Raw genomic sequence first — 23,116 nt, 5'->3', positions numbered from 1 at the left:
TAGAAATACCCCCAACACATATGGATGGAAATTTAGTATCTGATAAAAGTGATGTTTCTAAAAGGAAAATAAGAAAAGTTGGATTATTCAATAAATGATGACAACTATATAATCATCTCAGAAAAAAAAAAGCCAGGCGTATACTTCACCAAAAGAAATTCTACATGGATCAAAAGATTTAAATGTAAAAACATTTATTAAAAATCTACTGTAGCCCTAACCCAGTGGTCGGCAAACTGCGGGTTGGCAAACTGCATCTCGGCAAACCGCGGCTCGTGAGCCACATGCAGCTCTTTGGCCCCTTGAGTGTGGCTCTTCCATAAAATACGGACTTCTGCGCATGGGCCACGAAGTTTCAATCGCACTGTACGTGCACGCCCGCACGTGGTATTTTGTGGAAGAGCCACACTCAAGGGGCCAAAGAGCCACATGTGGCTCACAAGCCACGGTTTGCCGACCACGGCCCTAACCGGTTTGACTCAGTAGACAGAGCATCTGTCATTTAAATGGTTTGTGCATCAAATGGTTCCATTTTTATTTGGATGTCAGAAATTATTGCAGAGCAAATCTTGTCTATCACATACATACCTGAGTTGCAGAACTGCCAATATGGAACCATTGTGAAGTGTTACATATTTTTTCATTTTAATGAAAGAAAGCCAATTCCAAATGTATGAATCTATTTACATAACTGTATATACCAGTAACACGATGCAATTTACTAGCACATCACTTTTTTGGAATGATAAATTTAATGGAGAACTAGTTTCCAGAAGTCAAGGAGAGACTGGGGTGGGGGGTGGGTATTCTATAAAAGGGCACCACAAAGGTTCCCTGTGATGACAGAACTATTCAGTATCTTGACTGTAGCACTGTCCGTATCCTGATTGTGATACTGTACCATAGGTTTACAAGATGCTACCATTGGGGAAAACTCAATAAAGGGTATCTTTTATCTGGGATCTCTCTGTATTCATTTTTACAACTGGTGTGAATCTACAGTGAGCTCCAAATAAAGTGTAATTTAAATTTTTTAAGAAGAAATCGAGAGAAAGAGGAAGCATTTTACTGTTTTGCAAACATCTCCAAGATGTACCATAAGGAAGAGAAAGCAGTATGGAAGAGAATAGTATACTATTATTTATATAAAAAAGAAGAAAAGTGTTCATATTTGTGTATACATAGAGTATCTCTGGAGAAGTAAACCAAAAACTGATAATACTATATATTTGTGGAAAGGGGAACTAGGAAGCTAAAGGACAGATGTGGGAAACATTTTACTGTAAAGTCTTTTTCACAGATAAGGAATTTTAAGATGTGGAATATATTACCTATTCAAAATAATAATAAAATAGAAATTTGAAAATAACATTTAGTTTAGATTCTTGCCTCTCACTATATACCAAATATACCTCATACTATATACCAAAGTCAATAATTATGAATAGAATTAATTTTAAAACTGAAAATTTTATATCTCTGGAGAAAAACTCCCTAATCAGCCCTGGCTGGTTTGGCTCAATGGATAGAGCGTCAGCCTGCGGACTGAAGGGTCCCAGGTTCGATTCCGGTCAAGGGCACATGCCTGGATTGCAGGCTCGATCCCCAGTAGGGGGCATGCAGGAGGCAGCTGATCAATGATTCTCTCTCATCATTGATGTTTCTATCTCTTTCCCTCTCCCTTCCTCTCTGAAATCAATAAAAATATATTACTAAAAAAAAACCTCACTAATCATAAAAGCAATTTAAGAAATTGCAAAGAAAAAATAGATTTGACTAAACATTCAAAACTTATGTATATAAAAAAAAAACCTCAAAAATTTTAAAAAGTAAGTAAACTTGAAAAAACTACTTGCAACAAAGAGCTAGAACGTACATGGCTTTTTTACACACATAAAAATCTCACACAAATTGGTACAGAAAAAAAACAACAAAACAATACTAAGATCCTGAAAGCTATAAATTAGCAAGATAAAAAAGGAAAAAATATCTAGTAAATACTTTGAAAAAAAAACAAGTCACTAATAACTGAAGAAATGCAAATAAACAAATGAAATGACATGCCCACGCCTCTACCATTATATTAAGTAAGAAAAAATTCTATTTGAAGAGTTATGTACCTAATGCTGGCAAGAACGTGATTTAACTGGCACTGCAGTGCTGCTGGTAATTACAGCACTGTTCTCCAAAGTAATTTGGCAATAATAATAAAGACTCAGAAAATCTTGGTCTCAGAAAATAATTCTGGCAAATAACACAAAAAATTTAAAAAATTTTAAAGGTATTTTTTTTTACAAAAGTACTCCTTCAAGTTTCATGCTACCCATTAGAGATCACCATCCTTTATTGAGATCTTAAGTCACCCCAATATTCTTCTGAAGTCTTTGATACAGGTTCACAAATTTTTCCATCCCAGTCCTTCCCACATGCACAGCTTCGGAATGCATAAAAATAAAATATACAAACAAATTCTAATTTTACCTTCAATTCTTATAGGTGTCAGGATATTTCTCGACAAGTAAATAAAATGCAAGCACTGCTTTGTTTTGCTTCCATAGGTCAGAAGGGTCTTTGCTTTAAAGAAATGGCAATTAAGGGTCTATTTACAGCTAGTTCAATGGCTCCGCACTAATAAACTAGCTGTAACTTCCTACCTTATCTTCTTTCAATATAGTGGTGAGTGGGGAGGATGATGGGAAGGAGATAGATAAGATTTGCTCTGCAATAATTTCTGACTCCCTAATAAAAATAACAATTGCCATGTTTTTACTAGTTGAGTCTGATATCCAACCCATTCTATATAAACAACAAAGCAAGTAGTTATCACATACATACCTGAGTTGCTGAACTGCCAATATTCTCAGATTGAGTATTAACAACACTTGGAGATGGATGTATATTAGAGGACTCTTGAACTTTTTTCTGGCTTTCACTAAGTGGATTGGATCTTTTCAAATTCTGTCTTGATATAGGTATAAGGGGTTTTAGGCGTTTCTTTCTATGAACATGAGTAGGTTCATCAGACTCCAAACTATTCTTTGAACATATTAAAGACAAAAATCCAAGGGGTCTTCTGCCAGGTCTAGAAATACAAACAAAGACATTCAAGAATATCCAGGAAAACACATTCTTAATAACAACTTCTTTCCATTAATCCTACAGTGGCATATGTACTAGTAATACGTCATTAGTGCATAAATTATTGCTTAAAAGTGCATACAAATCACCCGGGTATCTTATTAAAATGAAGATTCTGACTGAATTAATGGGGGGTAGAGCCTGGGTTCTGTATTTCTAACAACTTCTCAAATGATGTCTATGCTGCTGGTCCCATGACCATACTGAATAGCAAGGCTCTAGAGCAGATGTCAGCAAACTAGGCCAAATGTAGTCCACCACTCGATTCTATAAACGAATTTTACTGAACACAGTTGTGTTCATCTGTTTAAATGATTGCTTTTGCACTATAAATGCAGGGTTGAGTAGTTGCAAAGACATAAAGGCCACAAAGCCTAAAAAATATACTACACGATCTTTAGCAAAAAAATTTGCTGACCCATATTCTAGAATACTGCTTCTCAATCGGTTTTAACCCAAAACCCCATGATGCCTCCCTCCTTCTATATTCAGCACATCTCTTAGACCAGAAAGGATACTGCTGAGCTTCACTTTCTGTAGTTTAGACAACAAGAACGGTAGACTCATTACATATGCCTTTTTAAGCTACATATGCCCTTCTCCCTTTCCTTTTGTGGAGGTTAGTGCATGTCCTCCCTCTTCAACTCACCAACACCATATTAATGACTTTAATACTGCTGACAAGAACAGTAATTATCCATAACCCAGAATGCTTAACTTCTAGAGTATGAGGAAAATAAGGTGGGGAAAGCCGGCTTTGGGCTTACATTCACACTGACTCTCCTAGAGACAAAGCCATGGTTTGCCTCTTTGGTATGCCATAAGGGAGAAAAATGCACATTTTCTGGGACCTCAATAAAACAACATCCAGAACTACTTCTGATGTTAACCCTATGTCTCAGATCATCCACATGTGCACTGGCAGCTACTATATGATTGATAGAATAAATAAGGATCAAAATAATAACCAAGGACAATGTGGAAGACCAAATGTACAATACTAAACTTGAAACATTTTCTATCTAAAGAGTCAAAGTTTCAGCACTTAGAGATTTTCTCAAGATACCTGGATAGTGGGGTTTTTGAAGATGATGTGATGCTATCCACTTGTTCAGACTTAGAAGCTGCACAAGTTCCTTCTTCCTTATCAGACACAATCACCTTATCCTGAGGTAACTGAGGTGTATTCTTTTCTATATGTGTATCTATTATTTTATCAAGAGGTCTAGATCCCATACTCTGAAAAGTTGCTTCAAGTTGCTCTTTCTGAGGTTCTGGTGTTGTATGTGTGCTTTCTGAAGTAGGGAAGATATTTTGTCCCTTGTAAGACTTCCCTTAAAAAAAAGAAAAAAAATGGTAAGCATATATATTGAAATTAACACAACCAATGGAACTTCAATACCTGAAGGAAAAAACCCATGACATTCTATCCTAAACAGCTCTAATAAGCTAAATTATAATTAGAGTAAGCTAAATTATAAATTAGGGAGTTACCTGGATGCTTAAGAATAATATAACTAGCTAAAAGTTAAAGTAACAGCTTCTCAAGAACAGTCTTATCAATATATTTTCACCTAGAAAATCTTTCTCCATAAATATTTCTTAAACTAACAAAGTGATCATTTTCTAATCTCAGGATGTAGCGAAGGACCTATGAAAACTCCTTTGTACCCAGCTTTCTAATTCCTAAAATGTAGTTGTTGAGCTTTCTCAGAAATCCTGTAGAGATGTGGTTTTCTATTAAATACAGGAAGAAAGTAGACTTTTATGGCTACCAAAGTTCCAAATCCATAATCTCAGCAGGGAAAAAAGAATCTAATAATAAAAGCATGATTCTTAGAGAACAGTGAGCAAGACTCTGCTTCAATCCCAAATTTGAACAAGATGCATCAAAAATAATCAGGGGTACTTAGGAAAATATAATCACATTAAAATTTATTTCACTCACCTGTTTCCTCAAAAACATTTATTAATTCCTTTGAACATACCTGTTTTAAGAAAATTTACAAAAAAAATTAGAAATCCATTTATCAAATAAAATGAAGCAGGCTGGGAGAGGTCAGTGAGGGGAAAAGGAGACATATGTAATACTTTCAACAATAAAGAATTTTTTTTTAAAAGTTAACCAAAAATGTCTGCATGTGAAAACCACATAAAATAGAGTGAAATGAAAAATAGCCAACTGGGAAAAAATATCTGCAACTCATATCTCAGGCATATATATATAGGAGAGTTCCTTCAAATCCATAAGAAAAAGATTAACAACCCAATTAAAAAATGAGTAAGGAATACACAGAGTCATCTCACAGAAAACACAAATGGCTTAAAAATACGAAAAGATGCTCCATCCTTACTCATAATAAGAGAAATTAAAACTATTCTGGGAGACCATTTTTCACCTATCAGATATACAAGGATACACTGCCTCTGTTGTCTGCTATCATCTAAGGACTATTGGTCTTCAAGTGTCCCTTTGAGAATACAGATTTATGGCTAAATTAACTTTGCCATAGTGTGGTTACATACATTATAAGTACCAGAAACAAAAAACAGAGGGTGCTAAGAAACATACAACACAGTGCATGTTGATTGAATCTGTATAGTATTATCAGGCTTCCCTAAGGTACTGATCACTGAGTTAAAGAGGTTTGTATGTTTTAAGGGAGGGGTGGAGAACGTCTGGCTCATGGGCCATATAAGGCCTGTGAAATCATTTGGTCTGTTCCTGCCAAGGCATTCGGCGTGAGTTAATTAAATGTTTGACCAAATATAGAAAGCTAATTTTTAAGTTGATAATTATAAATATGATCTTATAAATATTTATGAGAATGATGTTATAAATATCCAAATGGCCCTTGACAGAAAAAAGGTTCCCCACCACTGTTTTAAGGGAACAGCTCAGAAAAAGAAACAGCAAAAAAAATGGCCGGGGACATGAAGGAGTACTGTGCTTTTGAGAAAAAAGATGGCCAATATGGTTAGGGAGTAAGGTAGAGATTAGCACAAGACTAGAGACATAAATGAACCAGGTAAGTATAGGGCCTTAGAAGTTCTGTTTTTGTTCCTAATAGCAATAAGAAGCTTTAAGCATTATAATGGTGGTGGTGATATTGTATCATCATTTTATACAATAGCAAACTCAATCAGAGAGGTGAAGTAGCTTGCCTAAGGTCTCACAGCTATTAAGTGGTACAACCAAGATCCAGATCTGTATGATGCTTTCAGCCTACTTTTTAGCTAATGATACAGAGCCAGGAATGGATTTCTTGATTAATGTCCATCAATTTTCTTATAGAATAGGTTGAAAGTAAAAATACAAAACCAGTTTTACTTTAATTATTTAGGGTGAAAAGTATTAGAACTATCTATATATATAAAAGCCTAAGCAACCATTATGACTGAGCAACCAGAACGACTGACTAGTCGCTATGATGCACACTGACCACCAGGGGGTAGATGCTCAACGCAGGAGCTGCCCCCTGGTGGTCAGTGCACTCCCACAGCCAAACTCCTGCGGCCCTTCCCCTTGGCCAGCCAACCTCCCGTGGTCCCTCCCCCCAATCAGGGGGCCAGCCGGCCAACTTCCTGCAGTCTCTGCCCGCCCCCCCCTGACTAGCTGGCCCCCCCATTGGCCCTAATCAGGGGGCCAGCCAGCCAATCTCCCAGGGTTCCTCCTCCCGGCCGGCCCCCCGATAGGTCTTGATCGCAAGCCAGGCCTAGAGACCCCACCCGTTTATGAATTCATGCACTGGGCCTCTAGTCTTTATATAAAGAATATAAAGGGAAAAAAACAAATCAATCTGTTATAATATGGCCATCTTACTTAGTGGCTCTCTTACCTCAGAGGTATATTCTTGACAATCATCTCTTAAAGTGAGTGAATGTTTTTTGGCAGGAGGAACATAGTCACTTTCATCAGACCTACAATGAAATCTCTTCCTAGACATAAGATCCAAATTAGCAGGAGGCTTTTCAGAAGCATCACTTCCAGAATTAGATAAACACATGGCATCCTGACCAACTGAAGTTATTGGAAAATTCATACTGCATAGAAAATACATACACATTAAATCAGTTAATTAGAGGTGATTTAATGAGGTTAAAGACTGAGCTATTCCAATCAAAACTGCCAAAAACACTTCAAAGTAATACATACATGGCCATGACCACAAAAATGTTATTGAGCCTCCATCAATACTTAAAGGCTTAGAAACTAAATTCCATACTATTGAATGAAATCTAAGGTATAAAAAATGTCTGTAAAGTTTAATTTTAATCCAAAATGTCTCTTTCTGATATAAAAGGCTTCAATTTCTAATTCTATTTAATAGACAATTAAGCATCTTAATCAGTGACTGTTAAAATACAACTTAAGAATTCTACTGTAAAGAATTAAAATGAGTATCAAAAATATATAGAAATGTTACCTCTCCTATTTTTGCAACTTTCTGTGAGTGTATTTAGAATATATATTTACGTTTACAAAGTAACAAAATTTAAAATATATGTAAATGTTTACAAAGTAACCATACCTTTAATAGATGCCACTTTATGATCTACATTTATAGGTGCTTTTAGCTTTCAAAATACATAAAATACCACAAAAGCTTCATACAAAAAATATTATACATTTGTGACATTTTCATCAGATATAAAATAAATGATTTCTTCTCTACCACATGATTACTAAATAAAATATCTAGAATTACTAATGTTGGTAAATGGCTCATTCCTATCAATACTATTTGATTCATAAAGCAATTTTTCTCCTAGCAAAAACAGTTTAGCTCATTCATTACCTCATGTTGCTCTTTTCTTCTGAAGTCACTGATTTGACCAATATGGGCGCTGGCAGTAAAGGGTTTGGCATTAACTGTGTAGAGTTTTCAGTAAATTCTTCTACCGAATCGGTTGGAATTTCCACCAGAGTTAGAATGAATGCTTGCTCTTCCTCAGCATCATGATGTACGTTACCAACTAGATTGACTACCAAAATTTAAAAGTTAGTAATGAAAAGCTGAACCATGAAAGTACAGAAAATCATTTCATTTCTAAAAAGTCTCAAAACAACTTATCACTAAGAATAAAAGCTGAATTACACCCAAAAAAATAAAAAAGTAATTTTATAAAGGATAAAGATGATTCACTATGGAAATTTATAATTTTGAGCAACAAAATACTTCAAGTTGTTTTTTATTTGTTTTTTTAATTTAAGGCCATCATAGACCTCCCCCTGCCAAAAAAACACACAACTGTTTTGTTTTTTCCACAAATTGGGGAATAAAAACCATACTGTTAGGTTCTATGATACTTTATTGAAGCAGATTATCATACCTGCTAAATCCTGAGGATTGCTTACATTCTCTTGTTGGACTTCTGGAGTACTAGTTGGTATACACTGCCGTAAAAATTAAAATGAAAAAGGTTGACCAAATCTCAGTTTTAAAAAGTTTTCCTTATAATTTGATATACTGAACAGTTATGGTTTCAAAACTCAACAATTATCTAACCCTATGCAATTTTTCTAAGTGTTTTTGGAAACTTGATTGTACCAATAAACTTTTGATTAACATTTACACACAGAAATTCAGACTGAATTGTTTAATATGTGTAGTCTATGAAATGAATTTTGACAGAAAAGTGAGCCCTAGCTGGTTTGGCTCAGTGGATAGAGCTTCGGCCTGGGGATTGAAGGGTCGCAGGTTCAATTCTGGACAAGGGCACATGCCTGAGTTGCGGGCTCGATCCCCAGTAAGGGATCTGCAGGATGCAGCCAATGATTCTCTCTCGTTATTGATGTTTCTCTCTCTCTCTCCCTCTTCCTTCCTCTCTGAAATCAATAAAATTGCTACCCCATATCTCACACAGTGTTAGACACGTAGCTTCTCAGATCCAGGGGCTAAGTAGCAAGAGGTGAATTCTCTATGTACAAAACACTTCACTTTTCAAAGCTTTTACAACAAAGCTAGGTATTGGCTAGTTTATCTCTGTGCTCCAGAGATTAAAACAAAATAAAAATTCTATCACAGTACATTCTTGCAAAGGCAAAACAGATCAGTGGTTGCCAGGGGCTGGGGGTGGGAAAGGAGGGGTGACTAAAAAAGGACACCAGAGAATTTGGGCGATGATTGAACTGTTCGTGTATTAGTCACATGACTGCGTTTGTCAAAATGTATAGAATTGCACATTAAAGAGGGTGAAAGGTATTGTGTTTATATTATACCTTAATTTTTTTTTAAATGAGGAACAAACACCTAGCCACCACTTATTATATTTTTCATTCCTTTACCTCTGGCACATAAGGTGTAAGCACATTGTCTCCACTCGAGTCCTTTCCCAGGGGCTCTCCAACAGAACTCTCACTAAGACCCCTACTCAAACCAAGCGTGTGCGAGCTTGTCTCAGAGGAAACAACTGGAGCAAATGACAATATCTGAACTTCTTGAGATCCCTGCGCTTGATCTTCCTTTCTGAAAGAGAAATTAGTATGTATTAGAGTTTCAGTATACTTATATTTGAAATCAAGCAGACAACCACAGCATGTTTAGAGCTAGGTACATCAAATTCATCTATTTTATTGTTTGTTAAACTTTTATATTATATTAATGCAACAGAACCTGGATGTATGTTTGTTTTTAAATTAAATTCATCCCACAATCTCTCCTCTGTACCTTTCCTTTAGGCTTGCTTCCTGCAAAATACTGGTCTCTTCAATACCATGGTCATGTGCCAATCTGCTCCGCTCCTTATTCTCTGCTATTGTTTCTGATTCAAGGTTTTTATCTTCTAATCCCGTTGCTTTAGGAGCATTTTTCTCCGTTTCTTAAATAAGAAAACATTTAAGATATAATCCAAAATAGTACAGCTAAAATCTCCATATTAGAAACATATTTTCTCTTCAAAGACAGATCACTATATAGTGGGCTCTTTCAAACATCTCTTAATCCAAAAAGCAAGTTTATTATTATTTTTTAATATATTCTCATTGATTTCAGAGAGATGAAGGAAGAGGGAGAGACAGATAGAAACATCAATGATGAGAGAATCATTGATCGGTTGCCTCCTGGGAATCGAGCCAGCAATCCAAGCATATGCCCCGACTAGGAATCAAACCATGACCTCCTGGTTCACAGGTTAATGCTCAACCACTGAGCCATGCCTGCCAGGCTAAAATGCAAGTTTATTGACAGGGCACATATTTCACTCCTGACTACCACAAAAACTGCATCTCCGTTTAATGGTAATAGAAGTATAATTAGAAATCCACCAACAAAAGAAGTTTACAGGTGGATATACATGAGGTCTGGTTAGTTCCACCTTGGGAAAAGTACTGGAAAGGAGCTGTTCTACAAAGAATAATGTTACAAAGGGAAAGAAAATGACTTCTATATATGAAAGGTAACTTGAGCCAGCATGAGAGTGCTTCTGGGTACTGCTCAGACCAGAGTAACAGGCATTGCTGGTTGAAAGAGAAACCCCAGAAATCAGGACTCCCAAAACAGAAATGATGATGTTAACTCTCCAGACCTTCTACATACAACATACAGGGTTTAACACAATCTCGGTAAATATATCAACACCACTAAGTTGTACATTTTTAAAAGTGCAGAACGGTGTACCGTATGCATATATTTTTATTCTTCCTGAAAGAAATATACATATGTATGTATATATGGTTGTATGGGCATACACACACCCTCATTAGATACTTATGTGTACAAAATCTTTCTGGAAGTCTATAATAAAAACGGTTAAAAACAGTTTACCACTAGAAGTGGGATTAGAGGGCTGGGAACCTAAGGAGGAAGGAGTTTTTAAAATCGTATGCCTTTTGGGCACTGTCTTATTTTCTGCCACATGCATGTATACCTTTCTAAGAAATGTGTGCTTGAACATTCATTTACACACACACATATTCACACACAGAAAAAAATATACATGAAGAGAAAGTTTGATCAAGTAAATATAGTAAAATGGTAATAATTATTGAAACCACTTGGTGGATTTATAGGTATTTATTTTATAGCTCATTCTACTTTTTGTACATTTGAAATTAAAGTAAGTTAAAATAAGTTTAACAACTGAATATTCCATTTGAAATGTTATGTAATTTCTTGTGTCAAAGTAATTTTGTAACTCTTAAGGGAACAATAAAATTTACCTCTTTGAATTTCCACTTCTCCTTTGGTTACAAGCAAACTGGGAACTTCCTGATGAGCACCAAATCTGTTGGTCCCTAAAATCTTCCTAAGATTTGGCTTAGGCTTGGCAAATCTCCTTCTCATTCTGAGATTACTGGTCACCTCTGAAGTTGTATTCCTAGAAAAAGAGGGGGAAAAGAGAGAAATCTATCAATGTGTAAGAATTCGCTCTCACATTGATACATTCTGACTATCACTGATACAGACAGATATGTGCCACCTTCTAAGGAGCCACATCATCTGAAGTTTCATTTCTTTATGCTAAAATTACGTGGTAGTAACTTTTCTAAAAGTCTTGAGAAGGGAAGAGATTCTTGACCATATTTGTAAAACAGAGACTAAAACTATTTATATAAAACTATTTCATTAAAGCTTTAAAGACACGCTTATGCCCTGACCGGTTTGGCTCAGTGGATAGAGCGTCGGCCTGCGGACTGAAGGGTCCCGGGTTCGATTCTGGTCAAGGGCATGTACCTTGGTTGCGGGCACATCCCCAGTAGGGGATGTGCAGGAGGCAGCTGATCAATGCTTCTCTCTCACTGATGTTTCTAACTCTCTATCCCTCTCCCTTCCTCTCTGTAAAAAATCAATAAAATATATTTTAAAAAAAATAAAAATAAAAAAAATAAAGACACGCTTATTGCAGTAATTTTAATATTCAAAACAATAAACTAAAATCACAATCAGCAAATTATTACTTTAAAGGATAAGAAATCAGTACTGCCTAGTGTACATTTATACAAGTATTATTCAAAACTATTAACTAAATTGATGGTTAAATATATTTATTAATAGGATACTGTAATTTATTTTTTGGTAAAACTCAAAAGAAATAATAATTTAATAAAGCAAAATAAACCTGGTTGATCTAGCGTTTTCCATTATTTTCTCCATTAAACCAATTTCTTCTTTAGTACTTTGTTCCTCCAATTCAATCTTGTTTTCTTCTAATGATGAAAGAGGTATACTATTGGCAGGTGAAGAAAGCTCCTGACCTTCATAAACAATTTTGTCACTGACATTATCTGGGTTAAAAGGAATATGGCTTTTATCCTTTGAATGAACACCAGGAAGTACACATATTCCTATTGCAGAAAAAAATAGAAAATACAAATAGATGTCAAAATAAAATAAATCCTTCGACATTCAGCAATTGCAAAATTCTATACCATTTTTAAAGTTTGCTCTTTTGGGCTCCTAAATTAAATTTATGATCCCATTCTTCATGCCAAATATTTTACCTTTTCTAAGCTTAATAATTCTTATAGACTGAAATATTTGGGTTATTATAAGTAAAAATGAATCTTTTTGTTACTTTCAATAACTATATAACCTCAAATGAATTAAGAAAATCACCTTTATTTACAATTTTTAAAAACCTGTACTTTATGTCCTAGAGATTTGTGACAGGCTCCAATGAAATACTCAGCCATTAAGAATCAAGCCTGAAAAAAAAAAAAAAAAGAATGAAGCCCGCTCTGGCCAGGTGGGTCAATTGATTGGAGCATCATCCAGTACACCAAAAGGTCACAGGTTAATTCCTGGTCAGGGCACATACCAAGGTTGTGGGTTCAATCCTTGGTATGGGAGGCAGCTGATGGATGTCTCTCTCATACTGATGTTTCTCTTTCCTTCTCCAGTCCCCTCTCTCTAAAATCAATAAAAACATATCCTCAAGTGAGGATTAAAACAAAGAAAGATAAACCATGACTCTGTTCACCTCATTTAATCTACGGTTTACACATTTTTAAAAGAAACATTTCTGTATCTGCATGACATATTCATAGAGTAAAATACTTAGTCAAGACCATTGCTTCTCAGCCTAAAATATTAAAAATCTGGGTTGACATATAATTTGGCTCAGTCCAAGCTAACAGAACATTCTAAACCAAATAATCTCAATGATGGCTACTGCCCCTTCATACTGTATTCGAATGTCACCTAACTGTGGAACTATCCAAAGCAGCAGCTCCTTTGCTAAAGAAACATGTATAAAGTAATCAGTGATCAGTACGTGCAGTTAACCAATGATGTTTATGATAACGAAGGTAACTGAGCACGTACTATGTGCTGGGGATACAGCATTGAACAACTATTCCACAAATACAGATTACTCTTAATAAGCCAAGTGCACTATCTTGAAATGGTGGTCACTACATCTAAAGGGGCAGTTAGATGGATTATTGCATACACATTATCTTTTCTGGAAAAACAACAGGCAGGTATTCACTTATTATGCAAATGTGAGTATAATTTCTTAAAAGTTGGACTTTAAAAGCTTCTCTTTTTTTTGAGGACTTATTTTTCATTCTTACCATCACTCTGCTCTGTACTGATCTCTGACTGCAACAGTAGATCTCCCATTGTAAGTAAAGTAATGGCAGCTTCAGTGCTTCCATCGTTGGTTTCTTGTGAGAAAATATACCAACATTAAAACAGAAGAATGAATCTGGAAATTTAAGTTTGTTTACTTAGAAAAAGTTTTTAAATTCAGGTGTTTATCCTCTAGTAACAAATTTCAATATCCTCTATACCACTAATCCCTTACTAGGGTAATGTTTTCATTAATTTACTGTAAGTAAAGAAATCATCAACTGTTGGCTTTTACTCACTGCAAATGCCTCCCTCCCATTAAGTAACTCAGTATCTTCAAAAAAATGCATCTATGCAGATCAGAGGAAAAAATACTTCCTTACTAAACATTTAACTCAATTCATTTTCTGCAGTAACATTCCAAGAATTCACATTTCTCCTAGAGGTAACACATTCAAAAGCTGAATCATTTTGTTCAACTCTCCAGCAAAATGACTCATTTACAAACTACCACCACTACTATATCATTGTGCTAGTGTTAATCAAGTAGTTTTTAAAAGTTTCCAATTAAAAGTTACCTGTTTCATCTTGGGTTTGTTCACCTGTGGTCATTTCCTAAAAGAGGAAAAGTAATATCTTATGTAGTTTCCCAAATTATTTGTTCTGTATCTTAAGAAACACTATGTTGTACAGATCTATCTGTGCTTTTAATTACAATGGAGTGGGAACTGGTTTTTCCCCCTTAATTATAATTATTCATAAAATTTCATAAACAAGAACAGAAATAATTAAAAATCCAAGTTCTTTTGTCTATTGCTCCTTATTTTACCTTTTTTTGTATTATGTATAAATTTTAATTATGATTATATTGCAATCTTCATCTACAATTCTTACTTTAGTTATTCACTTCATAATCCTTCAGCTTTAGTCATAGCTGGCATAAGTTTTTTGTTGTTGTTTTTTTAAAGATATTTTATTGATTTTTTTACAGAGAGGAAGGGAGAGGGACAGAGAGTCAGAAACATCAATGAGAAAGAAACATCGATCAGCCGCCTCCTGCACACCCCCTACTGGGGATGTGCCCACAACCACAGTACATGCCCTTGACCGGAATCGAACCTGGGACCTTTCAGTCTGCAGGCCGACACTCTATCCACTGAGCCAAACCAGTTAGGGCATAAGTTTTGACTCAATGGAAACCACCGTCTGAAAAATATCAGAATTTTTTTTACACAACTAAGAAGTTATAGGACTGATGTCCAGCATGACAGCATGAGGAGCTCTGCTGACCCTCTCCCCACTGAAAATGGTGAAATTTATTTAAAAGCAATCATTAAGGCCTCTGGAAATGATCCTAAGAGCATAGGATGAAAGATCATCTATTCATGAAAACTTGATAACAAAGGGAAGATCCGTGGTATTTGAACAAAGATTGCTCTCTTCCTCTTTCTTCCCAGCTCAGCAGACAGAGACTCCACCTCAAACTGCTGCAGCCAAGAAAACAGGGCCCTTTCTCCCTGCAGGTCCCACCCAGCTAGAGGGCTTTCTTCCTAAGAGGAGCAGGTATAAGATTCATAACAGATAATAGACCAATATCTAATGTGAATATGGACACAAAAATCATCAATGAAATACAAGCAAACAGAATTCAGCAACATATAAAAATTACACATCATGAACAAGTAAGATTTATCCGAGGTGCAATGTTTTGTTTAACATCCAAAATTCAATCAGTATGATACATCGTATCAATACAATAAAAAACAAATATCACATGATCACCTCAATAGATGCAGAAAAAGCATATAATAAATTCTAACCCCCTTTCATGACAAAATACACACACAAACCAGAAATAGAACTTTTTTAATTTTATAAAGGACATCTACGAAAAACACCATAGCTAACATCAAACTTAATGGTGAAAGATTAAATGTTTTCTGCTAAGACCAGAAACGAGACAAGAATGTCCACTCTTGTCACCTGTATTCAACATTGTATTGGAGGTTCTAGCCAGGGCAATTCGGCAAGCAAAAGAAATAAAGAACAGCCAGATTGGAAAGTATTGTAAATTGAATTGTGTCCCCCAGAAAGATGTTGAAGTCCTAACCCTCAGTACCATGAATATGACCTTATCTGGGACGCACAGTCTTCGTAGAGGTAATCAAGTTAAAATTAGGCCCGACAGGATTAGGGTTGGCCCTAACCCAGTATGATTGCTGTCCTATAAGAGAAGAAACACAGACACACAGACAGAAAGAAAACCATGGCAATGAAGGCAAAGTTTGGAATTGTGCTGCCACAAGCCAAGTAATGACAAGGACCGCGACAATTGCCAGAAGGTAAGAGCAAGGCCTAGGATGGTTTCTCCCTCAGAGCCTCCAGGAGCCATCACTGACCTTGATTCATGCTATAATGATGAACCTTGAAAACATTATGCTAAAAGAAGCCAGACACAAAAACCATGAGTCCATTTCTACACTGAATGGCCAGATTATTATGATCACCCCATCAGTACAATGAAGTGAATTAGTTATGCAAATAATAATAATAATAATACCTTGAGAGTATTTGCTTAGAAAGTTTTCAATATTCAGTATTTTTGGAAGTGTCAATGAACTACTGATGGGGTGGTCATAATAATCTGGCCACTCAGTGTACATGCAATGTCCAGAATACACAGATCTATAGTGACAGAAAGTAGATTGGTTGGCTAGACCTGGGGAAGGATGGAAAGCAGTGGGGAGCAACTGCTAATGGGTATTGGGGTTTCTTTTTGAAGTGATGACAATGTTCTAAAATTAACTGTGATGATGTTTGCACATAACTCTATACTAAAAATCATTGAATTGTACACTTTAAATGGGTGAACTGTATGGTGTGTGAACTGTGTCTTAATAAAGATGTAATTTCAAGTCTTCATTTTCAAAATTAAGATAAATTCTAACCAAATAAGAAAGAATACCTAGCAAAATGCAATTAAATACATTCCAAACAATTTATACTTGGTATAGATTTAATGCAACGTAAGATTATGAGCATATTAAGAGCTATACCTACACACATACACAAAGATCACTGCTCTTCAGGTCAAATACAAAACCTATAGATTATTCATTAGTTCTACTATTCACACTTACAGCTCCCTACATGACAAAAATTAGTGAACTGCTTGTAACCCTAAAGTATTCAAAATAAACTTCCAGTCTTTTTTTAAAAAAAGTTACAAAGGTAGAAGTGAGCCAGTTGGGTTGTGGAGGCTTGGGAAACAAGTTATAGAAGCAAAAGAAGGGCCCCTGGAGCTTCAGAGAGAGAAAAGCAAAGGTAATGCACCTAGGGAAAGAAGAGGGGGATGTGGAAAGGCGTGGCTGTGCTCCCCAGAGAGAGCACCAAGCTTCCAGTCTTTTGAAAGTAAACAAAGAATTAAACACAAAACATTAAAATGGATGCTTACAACTGATAATACATTCAAGTTTTCTTCTTGTTTCATTTCCTGAGTGGTCACATCTGTGTTTGAGAGCTGATGTTCATCAACAGTTATGAATCCAATATCTGGGACATTCACGGTTATTTCAAGCTGTCAAAATGAAAAGTCTCATTATTTCATATTGGCATACTATACACAGACAAACAAGTAAAATAAAATGGTAAACTGAAAAAAATAATCCAGATTCATACACAATTAAAAAACTGAAGAATAGTCATTTTTACACTGATTTGACATCAACTTGGCAAAAGTAAAACATGTAAGGCTTTTGAGAGGCCTGTGAGTCTTATAACCAGTAAGCAACTTTTCCAAGGCTAATTTTCCTAGTACCTAGCATTTAATTTTCCATTATCCCCACTTTGTCCCTACTTTCACATAATTAATCTCATCAGTCTGTTAGCATTTATGGAGTGCTTCCTAAAAATTAGAGGGCTGCAGATAAAAGGATACAAAGCTGAATGAGACAAGTTTGGTCCCTGCCCTCAAGGAAATCACAATCTAAGAAAAACAGATTTATAATCAGCTAACTATACACTGTCTTAAGTACTATAATAGAGATGAGTTGAAAGCTCTTAAATATATTCTAGAGGCCTGGTGCACGAACTCGTGCACCAGTGGGGTCCCTCTGCCTGGCCTGCGGGATCGGGCCAAAACTGACTCTCTGACATCCCCCAAGGGGTCTCGGATTGCAAGAGGGAGCAGGCCAGGCTGAGGGACCCCACTGGTGTACAACTGGGGCCAGGGAGAGATGCGGGAGGTTGGCCAGCTGGGGAGGGACCAAGGGAGGGCTCCAGGGCATGTCCAGCCTGTCTTGCCCAGTCCCAATCGGCCGGACCCCAGCAGCAAGCTAACCTACCAATCGGAGTGTCTGCCCCCTGGTGGTCAGTGCACATCATAGCGAGCAGTTGAGCGGCCTTAGCATATCATTAGCATATTACAGTTTGATTGGTTGAACAGCTGACTGGTCAACCAGATACTTAGCATATTAGGCTTTTATTATGTAGGATATTACCCTCTCCCCCACCAAAGCAACTACCCTCTCCCGCAACCCAAAACCTGTATCATTCTTGATAGCCATGTCAATGGCTATGTAAAATAATGGGTTTACTCACATTTACCCTTCATTTACCAGTGTTACTGGTCAAAGATCCCTATAATCTGGGAACTAAAAAGACTAACATTTCTCTCCTAGACTACATGTAAGAGAGTGTGGCTCTTATTCCCTTATTAACAGAAAAAAGAGTATGAAAGACTGTGTGATTCAGTAGGAACTGAATACAGAGTCAAGTATGAAAATCTGCCTTCAAGACATATTATAGTAACATCTGTGTGTTCTGTGTCTGTATCCTCAGAAGCAAACATTAGAGAAAAATCTATGCTAATGTCCTACCGGCCTGGGATGATAAAAAAGTTCAAGTGATTTGAAAAGACAAAATATTTTCTGAAAAGTTGCATGAAAATGGGAATATTCCAGATAATTGAGAGTTGGTTCTTTGAACACCATCCAGTGTCAAAGCTTTACTTTTTAACAGCTTCATTGATATAATTTACATACCATAAAATTCACCCATTTAAAGTATATACGTATATGTGTGTGTGTGTGTGTGTGTGTATGCAAATTGTCTCCTCGACAAGGAGTTCAACAGGGAGTTTGACTGGGAGTATGACCAGGGGGTGGGCCGGCAGTGGCAGGTGGCTAGGGATGGGAGGCACCCTGGCTGGCAGCCGGCAGCCACTAGGGATGAATTTTGTGCACTGAGCCTCTAGCATAATATAATGTTTCTTGGATTATACACAAATATGTACACCCATCACCAGTCACTTTACAACACTTTTACTGCTTCAAAAAAGAAACCCATACCTTCATCCCTAAGAAACCAGTAATCTACTTTCTGCCTCTATAGATTTTCTTATTTTGGACATTTCATATGAATAGAATAATATAATGTGATTTGTTTTTGGTAACTGGCTTCTTTCGCTTAACACAATGTTTTCAAGGTTTCACGATTCATACTGTAGTATATATCAATACTTTATATTCCTTTATGATTTAACTAGAGGCCTACTGCATGAAATTTGTGCACTTGCAGGGTCCCGAGAGGCTGCCAGCCACCAGCTGGGTACTCCCTCCCGTCCTCCAGCTGCCTGCCAGCGCCAGGGCCTCCCTCCCTTCCCAGGCCAGCCCGCCCCTTGGTTAAACTCCCAGAAGAACTCCGGTTGAGGGGATAATTTGCATACTGCACTTTTATTTTTTTAAAAATATATTTTATTGATTTTTTACAGAGAGGAAGGGAGAGGGATAGAGAGTCAGAAACATCGATGAGAGAGAAACATCGATCAGCTGCCTTCTGCACACTCCCCACTGGGTATGTGCCCGCAACCAAGGTACATGCCCTTAACCAGAATTGAACTTGGGACCCTTGAGTCCACAGGCCGACGCTCTATCCACTGAGCCAAACCGGCTAGGGCACTGCACTTTTATTATATAGGATAATATGCCATTGTATTTCCATGCTTTTTAAGGAAACATTTTCTAACATAAAAACAATTTCCCTGCCGTAGTAATCTTGCCATAAAGAATAAAAATTTAACTTTCTTTACTCAATTATTATGATTAATGCTATTTAAGAAGGCATTCTATATTAACTCAGGGATAAATCCTGGAACCTGATTTTCAGAAATTTCTGACATTAGTTTTGACTAGCAATTTGCCTTTCACCCAAAGAAATCTGTAAAATATAAAACATATAGCTAATTAAATTCACATGCAGTGTTAAACAGCTATCCTTGCACAAAATTAACCTTCCTTTTGCATTTTCTTAGTTTCAACTAAAGCTTAAATTCACTATCTTTACTTTGAACTTTTAGTTACATGAAACAACTTGAATTTACATCATTTTTGTTTACCTTCAACCATTCTAACTCAATAGCTTTACAATACTTAACGTGTTATTATTAACAGCAAAGAAAGATGGTTTGGGCCCTAGCTGGTTTGGCTCAGTGGATAGAGCATCAGCCTGCGGACTGAAGGGTCCTGGTTCGATTCTGGTCAAGGGCACATGCCCAGGTTGCAGGCTCGATCCCCAGTAGGGGGTGTGCAGGAGGCAGACGATCCATGATTCTCTCTCATCATTAAAATTAAAATTTTTTTTATTTATTTCAGAGAGGAAGGGAGAGGGAAAGAGAGATAGAAACATCAAGGAAGAGAGAGAATCACTGATTTGCTGCCACCTGGGGATTGAGTCCACAACCCAGGCATGTGCCCTGACCGGGAATTGAATCATGACCTCCTAATTCATAGGTAGATGCTCAACTACTGAGCCATGCTGGCTGGGCTCTCTCTCATCACTGACGTTTCTATTTCTCTCTCCCTCTGCCTTTCCCCTCTTAAATCAATAAAAATAAAAATAAAAAAAGTTGATTTGGACCACCATTCATAAATGTAAATTTATAGATTCAGTAATCCATTAATTCTGGGTAACTTAACATTATTTGAATTGTTTTATGTATCCTACTTGTCTTATTATTACCATCAATACCATCTCAGTTCACTCCTGATTGTTTCAAATGACTCAGAAACTATTATGAGTACTTAATACAAAACTGATTGATATATGCTACTCTATAAGCCACATAAATCATTGAAAACTGAGGCAAAACAGAAAACTTTAAAGTTACAAAGTTGAAATACTAGACCTAGAGGCAAAGGAGTAAGGAGCTTTTATAATAAAGTAAGTTGAAGTAGTATGTTCCTCCATCTCACATCCATTAAGATGGCAAGTATTCAAAAAAAGAAAGAAAATAACAAGTGTTGGTGAGGATGTGAAGAAATTAGAACCTTTGTACACTATGGATGGGAATGTACAGTGATGCAGCTATTATGGAAAACAGTATGGTGGTTGCTAAAAAAATTTTAAATGGGCCTTGGCCAGGATGGCACAGTTGTTTGAGCATCGTCCCATGCACTGTGAGGTTGCCAGTTCGATTCCAGGTCAGGGCATATGCTCGGGTTGTGGGTTCAATCCCCAGTGATGGGAGCACAGGAGGCAGCCTATCGATGTTTCTCTCATCGATATTTCTATATTTCTCTTTCTCTCTCTCTCTCTCTTTTCCCCACCCTTCCTCTCTACCACTCTCTCTAAAATCAATAAAAACGTATTTTTTTTAAAAATCAGTGAAACTTAAAATTTAAAAAAATTAAAATAAATTTATAATGTACTATACGATCCAGCAATTCCACTTCTAGGTATATTCCCCCAAAAAATTAAAAGCAGGAGTTAGAAGAGATATTTGTATACCCATGTTCATAGCAGCATTCTTTATTTTATCCAAAAGGTGGCAGTAACCCAACTGTCCACTGACAGATGAATAAACAAAATGTGGAATGGAATATTATTCATCCTTTAAAAAGGAGGACATTCTGGCACATAATCAAACATAGATGAACCTTGAAAACATGCTAAGTGAAACAAACTACTAACAAAAAAGATAAATACTGTACAAGAAATACTACACAAGGTACCTAAAGTAGTCATAAGACAAAAGTGGAATGGTGATTAGCACAACCTAAAGGGGAGAGGGTAATGGGGAATTATTGTTTGATATGTACAGAGTTTTAGTTTTGTAAGATAAAAAATGTTCTGGGGATGGATGGTGATGATGGTATAGCACAATGAATATACTTAATGCCACTGAACTATAGACTCAAAAATGGTTAACATGGTAAATTTTATGTTATGTGTACTTTACCACAATTAAGAGTATACAGATATATGTCTCTTCTACCTTCTCTACTAACCAGAACTCAGCCTAAGCCTATAAAAATTACATTTGGTAAAGGTAACTTAGGGAATGAACTCTACAAATCCTAATATTCACTAAGAGAAGAAAAAATTATCCCCTAAGAGAAAAATACAAGTAAGATAAAGTCCCAAGCACTCAAAAAGAAACTACCTCTTCCATCGTTTCCTCAATATGAGTAGAAACAGGTTCAGGAGATCTGAGACCAACAGGTACAAACACTGGAGCTTTGTTTATTTCTTCTGGAGCAAGATGATAGCTTTCTTCTTCATAGGCAGATTCAAAATCTTCAACATCATCTTCATCCTCTTCCTGGGAAGCCCGAAGAGTCACCAGCATGGCCTTGGGAGCTCTAGGTTCCTTCTTAGAAGTCTTACTCCGAATTCGTTTTGATCCACGCCCTTTGTTCACAGTTGGTTTGATCTTTCGATGCATTCTCCTTTCAGTATGATCCATCTCATATCCAGAGGCAGAAGAGATAGCTGTTCTTTGATTGAGAGCAATTTTAGAGTAATTTGATTCTTTTAACAGTTGTGAATGGCTGGAGGTTTAATCAAAATAACAACATAGTCACTGCACACACAGGATAATTTTAATGAAAACCAAACTTTTAGACTGAAATCCCAACTCAAGCCTTAAAATGAAAACTCCCACCACTCATTCTGTCAAAAATTTATACTGTGAAAAGAAGAAACTTACTATTAGTTTCTCATTCAGTTATCTGAATATAAAAACATAAAAAATACAGTTCTTAAAAAAATAAATAGAAGTCTTAGTTATCTACCCACAAATTTTTCATAGTAAGTTTTATTTCTGGGCTATTTTCCCCCTTGCTACTTAAGTGGAGATAAAACACAAGACTGGAAATTAACAGAGGAAAAAGGAATGACAGTCAATGGGCCAATAAATACAGAATAGGAGGTTAAAAAATGATACTGGTTATTCCTATTTGGTAAACAGATTAGGATAAAAGAAAAAAAGAGGATGCAAAATATCCATCAAAACAATGTTGGTTTTAAGAACTTAGTTCCCTTCCACTTTTCTTGAAAATGATGGAAGAGGGTACCCTTCACTGGTGTTTGTACCCCTATTTGAATTAGTACTCTAATTATTTAGGTACTGCATACTACTCTTTGGTCAGGCTTCTGCTCATATCTACCATACTTAATAACCATAG

General features: G+C 36.3%; 1 protein-coding gene across 2 annotated transcripts in view; it reads right to left on the bottom strand.

Annotated features, from left to right (window-relative positions):
* Positions 1-23,116, bottom strand: part of BDP1 (BDP1 general transcription factor IIIB subunit) — an 87,707-nt gene that overhangs the window by 5,721 nt on the left and 58,870 nt on the right. Inside the window, exons 25-38 of one of the 2 annotated variants that reach the window (XM_070412146.1) lie at positions 22,093-22,480; positions 17,107-17,229; positions 14,231-14,267; positions 13,655-13,747; positions 12,199-12,424; positions 11,300-11,457; positions 9,810-9,960; positions 9,428-9,608; positions 8,473-8,536; positions 7,938-8,124; positions 6,978-7,182; positions 5,087-5,126; positions 4,205-4,472; positions 2,836-3,082 (exon numbers count right to left, since the gene is read on the bottom strand). In XM_070412146.1, the coding sequence (XP_070268247.1) occupies positions 2,836-3,082; positions 4,205-4,472; positions 5,087-5,126; positions 6,978-7,182; positions 7,938-8,124; positions 8,473-8,536; positions 9,428-9,608; positions 9,810-9,960; positions 11,300-11,457; positions 12,199-12,424; positions 13,655-13,747; positions 14,231-14,267; positions 17,107-17,229; positions 22,093-22,480 (2,368 nt within the window). The remainder of the gene's footprint in view (positions 1-2,835; positions 3,083-4,204; positions 4,473-5,086; positions 5,127-6,977; positions 7,183-7,937; positions 8,125-8,472; positions 8,537-9,427; positions 9,609-9,809; positions 9,961-11,299; positions 11,458-12,198; positions 12,425-13,654; positions 13,748-14,230; positions 14,268-17,106; positions 17,230-22,092; positions 22,481-23,116) is intronic. The other variant, XM_070412147.1, reaches the window with a different exon arrangement.

The sequence above is a fragment of the Myotis yumanensis genome, unplaced genomic scaffold (assembly GCF_028538775.1).
Source record: "Myotis yumanensis isolate MYYU_CA2020_CCGP unplaced genomic scaffold, mMyoYum1.0.hap1 SCAF_4, whole genome shotgun sequence".
NCBI classification, from domain to species: domain Eukaryota; kingdom Metazoa; phylum Chordata; class Mammalia; order Chiroptera; family Vespertilionidae; genus Myotis; species Myotis yumanensis.
The sequence above is the reverse complement of the archived record's forward strand: the minus strand, read 5'-3'. Positions and strand labels throughout refer to the sequence as shown.